Consider the following 13,717-nt stretch of genomic DNA (forward strand, 5'->3'; position numbering starts at 1 on the left):
AAATTAATTCTGTTTATTGGTAATGCTGTTTATAGTTTAACAGGATGACTAGTTTTTCAAAAAGCCAAGTCAATGTTAACTTACTTTACATCACTGCGATTTTATGTCCAATCTTTTCCATGCGTATAATATGCTCGGTTCTTATATTTTCACCGAACATTTAATTTGCATGGTTCTATATATTGCTTTTGGCCATTTCAGACCATAAAAGTCTGAAGTTCCTGTTTGATTTCTTTTCTAGATTAGTCATTTGTACACAAAGATACTAGAAATATCTTAGCGCACTTTTCTTTTTTGAGGATATTGCCAAAGAGTTTCTGTTCCAAAATAAAATAGCAGAACCAATAAGTAAGAATGTTTATAGGCTCTGTTACATATTGTGAGATCTCACAAGAAAGATCAAACTAAGTTACAGTACTTCTAACATGGGACATATGTACAATTCCCTCATGGTGTGCATAATCTTGGATTTTATTTTTATTTACGTATATAATAACTTCTTGGAGTAATTTGAATTTGAAGAAGAAAGGTGACAAAGGAGGAGATTTATTGTAAGGAACTGGTTCTGGAGGCTGTCTCAAGACCTGCCAGTAACCTCAGAGCAGCTCTAGGATAGCTGATAGTGTAGTTCCCGTCTGAGTCTGAAGGCCTAGAAGGAAGAGAGCTGCAGTAAGGCCCAATGTGAAAATGTTTCAGCTTAATGGATCTAGCAGGAGGAGTTGCTTCATTTTTGTCCTACCCATGTATGTCTTCAATCAGTTGACAAGGCCCACTCAATTGTGGAGGGCAAAAAGATTTACTCTGTATGCTGATTTCAAATGCTAATCTCATTCAGAAACACCCACTCAGACACACCTGACATTGACAAAATCTGGGTACTTTGTAGCCCAAACAAGACGATGCAAAACTAACTGTCCTAATAGCCTGGAGAGAGAAATAGAGTTTATTTACTATATTTCACCTATGTCATGGGTCCCTGATCAATGGTGCTCATTCTATCTGTCTGCTTCTCCAAGGATGCCTTCCTCCCCATCCTTGCCTACATGGTCACAAGACCTGCTCCTCAACTTAGAACTAGGTGCAGTGGCACATGCCTTTACACCTGGGCTATGAGAGACTGGGAGGGGAGATCCTGGTTGCAGGCCAGCCTGGGCAGAAAAGCCCATGAGACTCCATCTGAAGAGAAGGACGGTAGATATAGCGGGATGTGCCTGCTATCTCCACAATTCCAGGAAGCCCAAACTGGGTAGATAGCAATCAGAAATACACCTGGGCAGGAAATGAGACCTTAACCTAAAGAAAACTAACAAAAAACAGAGACAGCATTTTACTAATTAGTCTGACCATGAGTCTTTTCTGTCTTGGAAGATTTCTCAGGTCTAGTTATTTTGTCAGCTGCATCTTAAAAAAAACAAAAACACTCTACCATTTTCCATGATCTTGTATTTAAAGAATCCCATGGACTCCACTCCCAAATTACTCAAGCAGATTCAAAATTTTGGCAAAGTAGCAGGGTATAAAATTAACCCTCAAAAATCAATGGCTTGGGCTGGGAAGGTGGCTCAGTGGTAGAGCACTTGCTTGCCTTGCATGCCTGAGGATCTTGGGTTCGATTCCTCATCACCACATAAGCAAAAAGAAAAAAGCTGGAAATGGTGCTGTGTCTCAAGTGATAGAGCGCTAGCCTTGAGCTGAAGAGCTGAGGGACAGCGACCAGGCCCAGAGTTCAGGCCCCACAACCGGACCCCCCCCCCAAAAAAATCAATGGCTTTCTGTATGACAACAATGAGAAGAGCACAGCTGAAATCAGGAAAGCAACTCCATTTGTAATAGCCCCACAAAAAATAAAATACCTAGGACTTAACCAAAGAAGTGAAGGACCTCTATGATGAAAACTTTAAAAACCTGAAAAAGGAAATCAAAACAGAACTTAGAAAGTGGCAAAACTTCCCATGCTCCTGGATTGGAAGGATCAACATCGTGAAAATGGCAATCTTTCCCAAAGCTTTCTACAAATTCAATGTAATACCTATCAATATCCCATTAGGTACTTAACTGATACTTTGTTTTAGATGGATTTTCATTTCAGGGAAGAATAAATAATACAAAATGTTTCTAGAGTTTCAATAGAGAGTGGATAATATATATCTGAAAATTCTAGCCTGCCTTATACACACAGAGTTGAGTGTTCAGTTCCATTGCAAAAGGAAAACATTGGAGCAGAAGGTAATGAGAGAAGCCAGTTTTATAGAGTATAATTAAAATTTTGAACAATTTCTGAGTGAAAAAGCAGTCATCTGGATTAACTGATCTTAAATACCTTTCATCTTAATTAATTAGATGCAATGTTTCTATGGGAGCTGAAGTTGAGAACAATTGTAGCTCATAACATTGAGCATTTTTTTGGCTAAAGTTACATTCCACACACAACAGAAGATTCTTTTGACCTTCCATAGCTTTAATCACTATCATTCTCTCCTTTTTCTTTTTTCATTTTCCTTCCTTCCTTCCATCCTTCCCTCCCTCCCTCCCTCCTTCCTTCCTATCCTTCCTTCCTTCCTTCCTTCCTTCCTTCCTTTTTTCTTTCTTTCTCTTTCTCTCTTTATTTCCTCTTTCTTTCTTTCTTTCTTTCTTTCTTTCTTTCTTTCTTTCTTTCTTTCTTTCTTTCCTTTCTTTCTTTCTTTCTTTCTTTCTTTCTTTCTTTCTTTCTTTCTTTCCTTTCTTTCTTTCTTTCTTTCTTTCTTTCTTTCTTTCTTTCTTTCTTTCTTTCTTTCTTTCTTTCTTTCTCTCATTTTTTTCTTTGTGCTACTGGGGCTTGAATGCAGGATTTCCAATTCACTTGGTTGGCTTGCTTGCTGGTACTCTACCACTTGAGCTACACCTCCATTTTTGCTTTTTGCTGATTATTTTGAATATGGACCTTTGCAGACTTTTCTGCCTGGGATGATTTCAACTTCTGCTCTCCAGATCTCAGCCTCCTGATTAGGTGGGCTTACAGGTATGAGCCATTAGTGCCTGACTGTCATTATCTTCATTATGCCAGCTATGTATTTAATATTTTTTCTGCTCATGACAATATTATCCTAGATGTATACTAATTATTGCAAATAGAGAAACTGTGGGACCTATATATTTCTTTGGGTCCGGCTTACTTCACTCAATATGAAGTCTTTCCATTTCCTAACAAATGGGGCAGTGTCATTCTTTCTGATGGAAGCATAGAATTCCATTATATATATATATATATATATATATATATATATATATATATATATATATATAACTTCTGGGGGCAGGGAGGATTGGGGGAGTTTGGGGAGGAAAGAGATAGTAGGAGAAAATCAAAGGAGAAGGTAATAATGTTTGACAAGAAACGTACTCATTATCTTGCTCATGTAACTGTAACCCCTCTATACAGCATCTTTACAATAAAATAAAATTTAATTTTTTAAATTCTTTGGTAAGTCTTCATTTTGCTTAATATTGCTATACATAATATATCTTTCTTTTTAAATAGTAAATATTGGGGTAGAAAATGAAGGAAGAAAAACAAATATTAACATCATGAAACAAGTAAGCAAACATTGCTATAGAAAGGAAATGGGGAAACTAATGTATGTTATGATGAGTTTGGATTATAAACTATAGAATAATAAAATCTATGCAGTACTTCTAACTAAGAAGATTTTAAGTGTAATATTTTGGCTATTTAAATTTTTTTGCTTTTTTTGTCAGTTGTGGGGCTTGAACTCAGCCTGGGCACTGTCCCTGATCATTTTTGCTCAAGGTTAGCACTCTACCACTTTGAGCCACAGCACCAGTTCTGGTTTTCTGGTGGCTAACTGGAGATAAGAGTCTTACAGATTTTCCTTCCTGGACTGGCTTTGAACTTCGGTCCTCAGCTCTCAGCCTCCTGAGTAGGTAGGATTACAGGTATGAGCCACCAGCGCCTGGCTCAAGTTTTTATATTTATTTATTTATTCTATCTTTGAATTGTTTTTGTGTTTTAGAGAAAAAAAGCCAAAATTTCATGGGTATTATCAAACAGTTTTATTTCCTTGACCATCTTGACCATCTTCCCTTTCCATTTTTGTGGGATTGGATATATTCATCAATGTCTGAAGATGCTAAATCTTTCTGGCTAGGAATTTGTGATTGTTTTATGAACCTAACACATTAAACTTGTTGGTTGAATTTTGTTCATGTGGTATCTGTCATTCTTATGGAATAGAATTCAAGAGTTTGTCTTTTCCTGCCATTTCTCTTCTGCCTTTTTAATTGAATTGTAAAAGTTAGGAATGAAATATAGTATTCTCCTGAATAGTTTGCTCCCGATGCCTCTCCTCCTTCCCTTTCTCTTCCCTTCCTCTCTCCTCCTCTTTTCTCTTCTCTCCATATTACTTGTAAGAATCAGGAATATTTTAGTATTTTCTTTTTTAATGAAGTTGTGTTATAAATGAAACCCTTTTCACTGTTTGGGTTGTTAAATGACAAAAGTCTGAAGTGAATTACTCTTGCTAATGACAGTTTAAAAGTCTGAGATAAATTTACTTTTAAGTGCTAGATTAAAGAAAATAAGTCAGTTACAAGTTTTCCAAGAGAGAAGAATGTTTTTTCAAACTGATTTTTAAGTAAAAAGAAAAAAACAACAAAAACAAAATCTCTCCATTAAACAGAATAAGTACTCCAAGTACTCCTGTAATGTTTCTTACAAGTGAAAAACAATAGAAACAACCATTCCCACCTCCACACACTCTCCTTAGGAAACATTCTAAGGCTATTGTGAATAGATTTCACTATATATATATATATATATATATATATATATATATATATATATATTCTCTGCCCCTATAAAACCTCATATTCCTCATAGAGATACACCATTATCTTCTTGATAGTTATTAAACATATAAACAGACACCCATTTTCATGTATTGAATTGAGTCTTGTAGATTTTGAAATACTCAGAAACATAATGCTCTTTAAAGAATGTCTTTATAAGAGGAGCTACTCAAAAGTGAATGTCATTAGAGAAGTTAGGTGATGTGTGATAATCAAGTGAGACATTTCAAACTTGTTTGCTGGAACATTGCATGTACTTCATGTGGAGATTCAGCTGGCTTAAAATGATGTCACTTTTCATAAGATGCACAAGAAAGTAACATTTTAGAAACTGACTTAAGATTTTGAAGTTTCTTGCCTCCCTTTCCCCTCCAGCTCAAGTGCATTTTGTATTTTGGATATACTGTCTGGTGATCATGGAAACTATCAGGCTATAGAAAACCAGGTTTCAAATGAGGAAGAAGCCAAGATCTTCTCCTTTAAAATCCGGAACCTTAACCCTCTTATTTTGATTTCTAAAATAGAAGTTTATTTTGGATATAATAAGACCATCATAAAATTTGCTTCCAACTTGCAGAATATTGTGGTCTTTAGAGTTGTGCAACTACCACTAGTATCTAATTTTAGAACATTGCCATCATCCCTGAAAGAAGTATTGTACCTATTAGTATTCACTCACCACTCATCTCATCCACACCAGTCCTTTACTTGCCATCTGTGTAGATTTGTCTGTTCTGGACCTTTCATATAAGTGGAAGATTATAATATATAGTCGATTGTATCTGGCTCCTTTCACTTATGAAAATAAACCATGTTGCTGCTGAATGTTTTACTGCTGAGTGTTTCATAGTATCTGCACTACATTTTGTTTACCTGCTTGTCAAGTTGATGTGTACTGGATATGTTCTGATGTGTACTGGTGGTTTCCACCTTCTGTTAGGCCTATTCATATTCTCATTTTTTGTGTGGATACGTCTATTATTTTTTTTTTTTTTAGTTCTAGGCACACATTAGCACCTTGTGAGAAACTGTCTGCTAAAGTGGCAACGCCATTTTATGATCCCACCACAATATCCAAAGATTCAAACCTTTCTATGTCCTCTGCGGGCTTTTTATCTGTCTGCTTCGTCTCATCTACCTTACTGAGTGTGAACTACCACCTTGTGGTTGTGATTTGCATTTCCCTGTGGCTAAGGATGAGCAACATGGGCTCATAACTCATTTGTGTATCTTATTATTATTCTTGAGTTTCTAAGAGCTCCTTATACGTTTCAGATGGTTTTTCTCCCATTCTGTTTATTGTCTCTTTCTTATAACAGAAGTTTAAAATTTTGACTGTTCACTTTATTTTTTGTGGTTTGTGATTTTGATATTGTTTAAGGAACAATTTCCTCATACAAGGTCATGCTGTTTGGTAGTTTTAACTATTACATTTAAGTCCATAATTTACTATGAATTAATTTTTGCACATTGTGTAATATAGAGGTATGACTTTTTTTTTTATTGTGGCTATTGGGTTGGCCAACTACCATTTGTTGAAAATACTTTTCATTCCCATTGAGTTACCCAAGTATCCTTGTTGAGAATAATTGGGCCATCCTTATAAGAGGAATATTTTGAAGAATAGAGTCACAGTGTGAACTTTGAATGCTTTTCCATTAGTTTATCTAACTTTCTTTATACCACTACTATGCTGTCTGGTTGCTATAGATGAGAAGTAATGTGGAAGTGTGGGTCTCCATGTTTTTTCAGACTTTCACTCATTATTTTTTATCTTTTGATTTTCTGTAGGAATTTTCGAATTTGCTTGTCAATGTCTCCAACAAAAAGCAGCTAAAATTTTGGTGGAAACCGTATCAAATCTGCAGATTTATGTTGGAATTATTGCCAGTTGAGCAATAACAAAGCTTTCAATCTATAAACATGAGATATCTTTTTGCTTATTTAGATTTTATTTATTCAAACAATTTTTAGTTTCCAATATACAAGCTTATTCTTTTGTTAAGTTTAAATTTACTTTCTTGTTGTTGTTGCCAATGTTCATGGCATTGTTTACTCAGGTTTCTCTTTGCTAGTGAGTTACTATTGTATGATACACTGCTGCTTACGTTCCCCGGAGGAATCATTAAGGAGAGGAGTATTAAGAGATACTTTTGTTATGTATCCCTTCTGATAGTTCTTCTGACAGAGTTATTATGGAAATAGCTAACCTCTCCCCTCCTATTTTCCCTGTTTCTAGTTTAAGCTGAAATCATTTGGCCATTCCCATATTTGCTGCACATCTGCAATTTATCATCAGATACTCACCAGAAATAAACCAAAATGTGTCATACCCCTGAACCTCTAAAACTATAACCAAATAAATTGTATATAGATATATCATTATAGACATATTTATATATTTCATTTATTTTTATTTATGTATTTTATACTTATGTATTAAGTTATATATAATACATGCTTATATATACTTCATGTAACGTTAGTTGCTTCAAGTATTTTGACGTAGTAACAAATCTGACTCATGTTTTCATATCACTGTACAATTTTTTTTTTTGCTGTTGGTCAAGGGGCTTGAACTCAGGGCCTGGGCACTGTCCTTGAGCTCTTTCACTCAAGGCTACCACTTTACCACTTTAAGCCACATTGTCACTTCCAGGTTTCTGGTGGTTAATTGAGGATAAGAGTCTTATGGACTTTCCTGCTCAGGTTGGTTCTGAGTATCTAGGATTACAGGCACAAACCAACAGTGCCTGGCTTCTACAACTTATTTTTGTATATTGCTCTTATATTCTGTAACTTGGTTGAACTTATTAATTAATTAATTGATTGTTAAATTTTTTAGATTAAGATTTTCTATGTACAAAGTTATGTCATCTATAAATTGAGATAGTTTCATATCTTTTTAAAGGGAATAATTTTCTTTTTCTTGTTTAATTTCCCTGGCTAGAATCTCTAGTACAATTTAGAGTAGAAGTAAAGAGACCAGAAATTTTTTCTTCTTTCTCATCTTAAGGAAAAGCTTCCTGTTTTTACCATTTAGTGTAGTGTTTAAGGAAGTTGCCTTCCTTTAATTTGATTAATGTTTTCATCATAAAAGGATGCTAGGTTTTATTCACATGCTTTTCTGCATCTATTAAATTAATCACATGCTTTCTCCTATGTTATATATTATATAACAATATTTTGTTAATATTGTTTGATTTTTATATGATAAACCTTGCTTTGCTGAAATTCTATAATTTGGTCATAGTTTATAATCTTTTCCATCTTTTTCTTTTTTACTGGTTCTGTTTACTGTACTTTGTTGACATTTTTACTTTTATTTTCTTCTGATAGCTTGTCTGATTTAAAATAACATTAAATATTTTTAAATGGTTGAACAGAGAATTTTCAATTCAACCTCTCCGTTTATGAGTACAATGTGTCTTGACGGTGCCACCCCTTTCATAATTCTCCTCCCTTTCTCCCAACCCCAGCCCATCCCCTAAAATGTCTTCTAGTTTTGATGTAAGTCTTAGGGGCCTTGTGAAAGATGTTGGGAAATGTTCTTTCCACTTTTGTCTTATAGAGAGTTTACAAAGGATTGGTATTAATGCTTAAATGTTCTTTCTTTGATCTTTTTATGGATTTCTTTGTAGTTTACCCTTTGCTACTGTTAAATTGTAGATGGAGCTTATAAGCGGTAGCAGGAAGACACTGATCATGATGTTTGGTCCCTCTAGAATAAAAGGAATACAGGATTCTAGGTACAGATACTGGGTCTTCATTTTGCCTTCTGTTAGCAATGATAGGTGCTCGCTTACCAGAAGACATGTTTAGCTGCAGAAACAAAAGTAAAGGCTTTTATCTTTTAATATATTTGAAACCAGGTTAGAGGATGCCTTTTAGTGTTATTTTCCCCCCAAAAGAGTCATGGGTGCATTCCTGTGCACTGGATTTACTTTATGAACGCTTAAGCTTGCTAGTACAAACTTGTCTATAAAGAGCACTCATAAGAGTCTATTAAGAAGTGGTATCCTGACCTTTTCTTGAGTAGGAGCATCTGAGAACAAGAAGAGATTGTTGATTCCCAGACATTACGTAACGTAATACGGGTAATAAATATTTAGATTGTCTTCCTTCATGTCGCAAAGAAGTTTTCAAATTCATTAATCACTTCACCAGCTCAGTGGGAAAAGTTAGCACTGAAAGAATAACAACAGCTAATATTTACCAAGAAAGTTACTGTGTGCCAGTGTCTTCATGCTTTAGTGACATTATGAAGCTAATACTAGTGTTATCCCTGCTTTGCAGATGAGGAGAATGTAAGTAACATGGATGGTAGGCAGGTAGAGAATGCTGGAGTCAGGATTCAACTTAGGTTATGCGACTTCGATAGCCTGAACCAGGAGTGAGAGTAGATCACACTAACCTGCAGCAAAGATTCAGACTTCAGGTCTCTGTATTCTGAGTCCTGAATTTATAAGTCATTTGCCTCTGCTTTTAGGAATAATAAAAATTTACATCCAACATCTAATAAATGGTGGATGATGTATAAACTAAGATGGTATTAATGATGTGAGATTATATAGTCTCTGAAATGTAATAGTGAAGTTAAGCAAATAGGTGCTTAGCATCAATAAAGATTTTACTCATAGAAATTAATTCAATCTGAAAGAAATCATCCTATAAAATAAGTACAATTATGATTACTTACTTGCCAATATAAAATAAACCTTTTTCTGCCGGGCGCCGGTCGGTGGCTCACGCCTGTAATCCTAGCTACTAAGGAGGCTGAGATCTGGGGATCGCGGTTCAAAGCCAGCCCAGGCAGGAAAGACCGTGAGACTCCTATCTCCAATAAACCACTAGAAAACCAGAAGTGGCGTTGTAGCTCAAGTGGTAAAGCGGTCGCCTTAAGCTGAAGAGCTGAGGGACAGCATCCAGGCCGAGAGTTCAAGCTCCATGGCCGACAAAAATAAAAATAAAAATAAAAATAAATAAGCCTTTTTCTATGTTTGTACTAGGACTTGAACTCAAAGCCTGGGTACTGTTCCTTTACTTTTTTGCTCAAGACTAGTACTCTACCACTTGAGCCACAGATCTACTTCCAGCTTCTTGGTGATTAACTGGAGATCAGAATCTCACAGACTTTCCTGCCTAAGCTGACTTTAAACTGCATTCCTCAGATCTTGACCTCCTGAATAGCCAGAATCACAGACTTAAACTACTGGCTCCCAGATTAAAAGAAACTCTTGAAACAAAGATGTTAGTAACTTGTGCAAAGCAATTAGCAACAAATGGCATAGCATGGATTTGAATCCAGGTAGCCTCTGTTCTAAACCATTCTTCTATGCACTTTCACAAAATAAATGTCTCCTTAAATATGGTCGAAACAATACCCTCACACCAAGAATGTAGTTGTAGATAAAACTGGACCATTGAGCCCATATATGTGGACATTGGAGTCACTGCTATGGCAGAAATACCAAGCCATCATCTGTAAAACTGAAATGTCTCATGATTGATTAGATATGGAAATAGGAAAACATATTTCTATAGGGGAGGATTTAATTTTTTTTTTTGTCATAAAATGACTGTGTTAATATTTCATTGCTGTGACAAAATACTTGACACAGAAAACTTTAAAAAGAAAGGACCTGTTTTGGATCAGGGTTTTAGAGACCACAGGGCATTGATGAGGCAGGCATGGCAATGAGGAAGTATCTATTCATGTTCACCTGGTGATGGCCAGGAAAGAGAGACAGGAAGGGGCCACTGCAGATCTAAACAAGTGACCTACTTCTTCCAGCTTGGCCCTACCTCAAAAACACAAAAGAGTATGACCAGCTGGAGATGAAGGCGGCCTGTCAGGGATAGTGCATATCCAAACCAAAGCAGCATGAAAATAGACTAATAAGTTATGTTATCCATAAAACCACATATTTGTGGTTTTAGAAGGGATGTGCTCAAGGAGGGTCAGGAGCTGTAACCCAGGACTAACCAAAGGGACATTTTGAGTGTTGAATGAGTGAGTGACAACTTTCATATTGAATAATGAATGATTAGAAAATTATTCTTTGATGGTCCTAAGGTTTGAACTGGGTACCTGGTACTCATTAGGCACACACTCTACCATCTAGCCACATCTCCAACCCAAAAAAATAGTTTCAGTAAACTTCACTAGAAGATCCAGAGGTTGAATCAATAATATCTTGATAGAAGCTTCAATTATACATATTTCTAGTAAGGTCAAAAAAGAAAAACAACAGAAGTTAGCCACAAGTTTGACCAGGATGGGTACCATGCCTCTTTTAGATTTATTTTGTATTGTTAAACTGAAACATGATTTTATTGAACATTTTCTTCATAAGAATTCAAATATCTGTCCAGACATTGTTCTATCATTTACTGCACCATGTGCTACCATTGATATAAGCTGTGTATTTGGACCTCTGTTTGGGATAGATAAAAGAAAGAGCCAATACCAGTGAGTGACCAGAGAACTGACAATGTCTAGGTCAGTTTTCTTCCAGGAGCTTCTGGAAGAAAGTCTACCAGAGTGCAATGTAGATCTTCTAGTGTGTCCCCTGATAGACTTCAGAGGACCCTGTCCCCTGGACACATGAGTTCACCTCTTGGTCTTTGTCACTATTAATGTTCCTCAGAGTTTGTGACCATCTTCAACTCTAAACAATCATCCAAACTATTGGAAAAATCAGATCATTATTGAGTTGAACTTAAAAGTAATTTTTCAGTGAAAAAAAGCAGGTGGATACTGCCCATTATGCAAAGATCATTTAAAGTCAAATATCACTATACAGGGGCTTTGGATCCATTTTCACATTCAAGGTAACCTGGTGGCTTCTCTTCCTAAGTCCTCACACAGGTAATCAAGAATACCAGGACGACGTGCCCAAGATCCCCACCGCCTGTATCACAGTGGAAGATGCCGAAATGTTAACAAGATTGGCTTCCTATGGAAAAACAATTGTCATTCAGCTGAAGATGGGCGCAAAGACCTACCCAGATACGGTTTCATTCAATACTGTAGCAGAGATCACTGGGGACAAGTACCCAGACCAGGTGAGTGAAGGAGGGGATGAGCTGTCTAGGAATGGGACATTCTGGTCAAGCTTGGGAAAGAAAGAACGGGAATCTTTTGGAGATGTTCCTCATAGATTTGCTAAAGTTTTACCAGCTGGTTGCTAGTGGGTCATGTCTGTAATCCTAGCTTCTACACAGGCTGAGATCTGAGAATCATGGTTCAAAGACAACCGAGGCAGATTAATCCACAAGAAGCTGGATATGGAGGTATGGTTCATGTGGTAGACTGCCAGCAACCAGTAAAAGGGAAAGCTCTGAGTTCAAGCAATAAAAATGAAAGTAAACAGTTTACTGCATCGAAAAAGGAGGGTCTAATTGAAGAGAGAGTGACATCCATGCTGTGGACACTCAAACTCTGAACAGTTGAAGGTGGTATGAGTTTCTTATATTTGAAACCAGCTTGGCTGAGATCATACTAATAGCTAACACTTGTGCTCATTAGTTTGAATTACATTATTTAATCCTTTCAAAGCTCAGTGGTATAGGATCTATTTTCTTCATTTGTATGGACAAAGAAACTAAGGGAAAAACTCGCTTGTCCAGGTTTTCACACCTAGAAAGGGACTTGCTCATAGAATGGTTGCAACATAATCCACAACTTACATGTAGCTTCTAGACTCTGTGTGTGTGTGTGTGTGTGTGTGTGTGTATGCACATGTGCACACGTGCTTAAGATAGTCTTGGGGGATAGATACAATCTCTAAACTAGCCAAGTATTATAACCTAATCTAGTCACTGACTCTCTAAGCTGTTGAGGACTTACTCAAAGAATGGGCTGTGTAGCTCACACATGTGAAGGTGTGAGTCACTAACAGAGGACTAGGTGTGTGAACATGCACACAACTAGCCTATCAGTGCTCGGCACCTCACATGTGCTCCCTGAGTCTGTGTTTATTCCATATAACTTCAACTTGCAAACACACAAGGCTTTTTGGGGTAAGTGTTCTGTTATGAGTCTTCATTGTCAGTATTTAATTGGCATTCTAAAAGTACAACTTAAGTTATTCAGAACTTTCAGATTTGTGTTTTGATGGTAGTTGGTGGATGAAGGAACCCATGAGCAGTGGTACATTTGGTGATGTAGGGTCAAGTGTTCTGCACAGGACTTGAGGCAGCCCTTCTCCTGGGATTTGATAGATTTGTTTTTTGAGTTCAGGGTCTTTTCTTTCCAGTCATCTGCTTCCAGGACCCAGGCATAATCAACCATAGGCTTATAGCCATGGGGATGATCCAAAAAGCAAGATCCTGGCAGGCCACAGGAATCAGATCACCATGCACAAACTATGATTTAAAATGTTGAGAAAAAAAATAAGCCCATTTTCTTTTACTCCTTTGGGAAGTGGTAACAATAGAACAGCCAAGAGGTGAAACTCCTTGAAGCCACACACTTCCTGCTGTCTCCTGAATCAAAGCTTTGCTGTCTCAGGTGATTCAGTGAACACACAGGAATATAGAACTATGTGTTGTCAGTTGTCTGGGCAAGCAGACTGATTTTAGGTTCTCGAGAGCCAAAGGGCTCAGGTAGTACTGGCTCTGCTGGCACCCTGCAAGCCAAAATCCTCCCTCTGGGAAGCTAGAACCTGTTCCAAGCCTGTCCTAATTTGTTCTTGTTATTTATTTATTTCAATATTTAGCACCTGTTCTAAGGCTTGAACTCAAGGCCTGAGTGCTGTCACTGAGCTTTTGTGTTCAAGGCTAGTGCTCTGCCACCTGAGCCACAGCCCCATTTTTTAAATGTAGTCTTATAGCCCGTGGTGGTGGCTCATACCTGTAATCCTAGCTA

General features: G+C 36.9%; 1 protein-coding gene across 1 annotated transcript in view; it reads left to right on the forward strand.

The window, feature by feature from the left end:
* Positions 1-13,717, forward strand: part of Cpq (carboxypeptidase Q) — a 425,857-nt gene that overhangs the window by 145,726 nt on the left and 266,414 nt on the right. The window contains exon 4 of the mRNA XM_069991811.1: positions 11,706-11,913. Coding sequence (XP_069847912.1) covers positions 11,706-11,913 — 208 coding nt within the window. The remainder of the gene's footprint in view (positions 1-11,705; positions 11,914-13,717) is intronic.

Source organism: Dipodomys merriami, unplaced genomic scaffold (assembly GCF_024711535.1).
Source record: "Dipodomys merriami isolate MVZ:Mamm:240054 unplaced genomic scaffold, mDipMer1.0.p SCAF_4, whole genome shotgun sequence".
NCBI classification, from domain to species: domain Eukaryota; kingdom Metazoa; phylum Chordata; class Mammalia; order Rodentia; family Heteromyidae; genus Dipodomys; species Dipodomys merriami.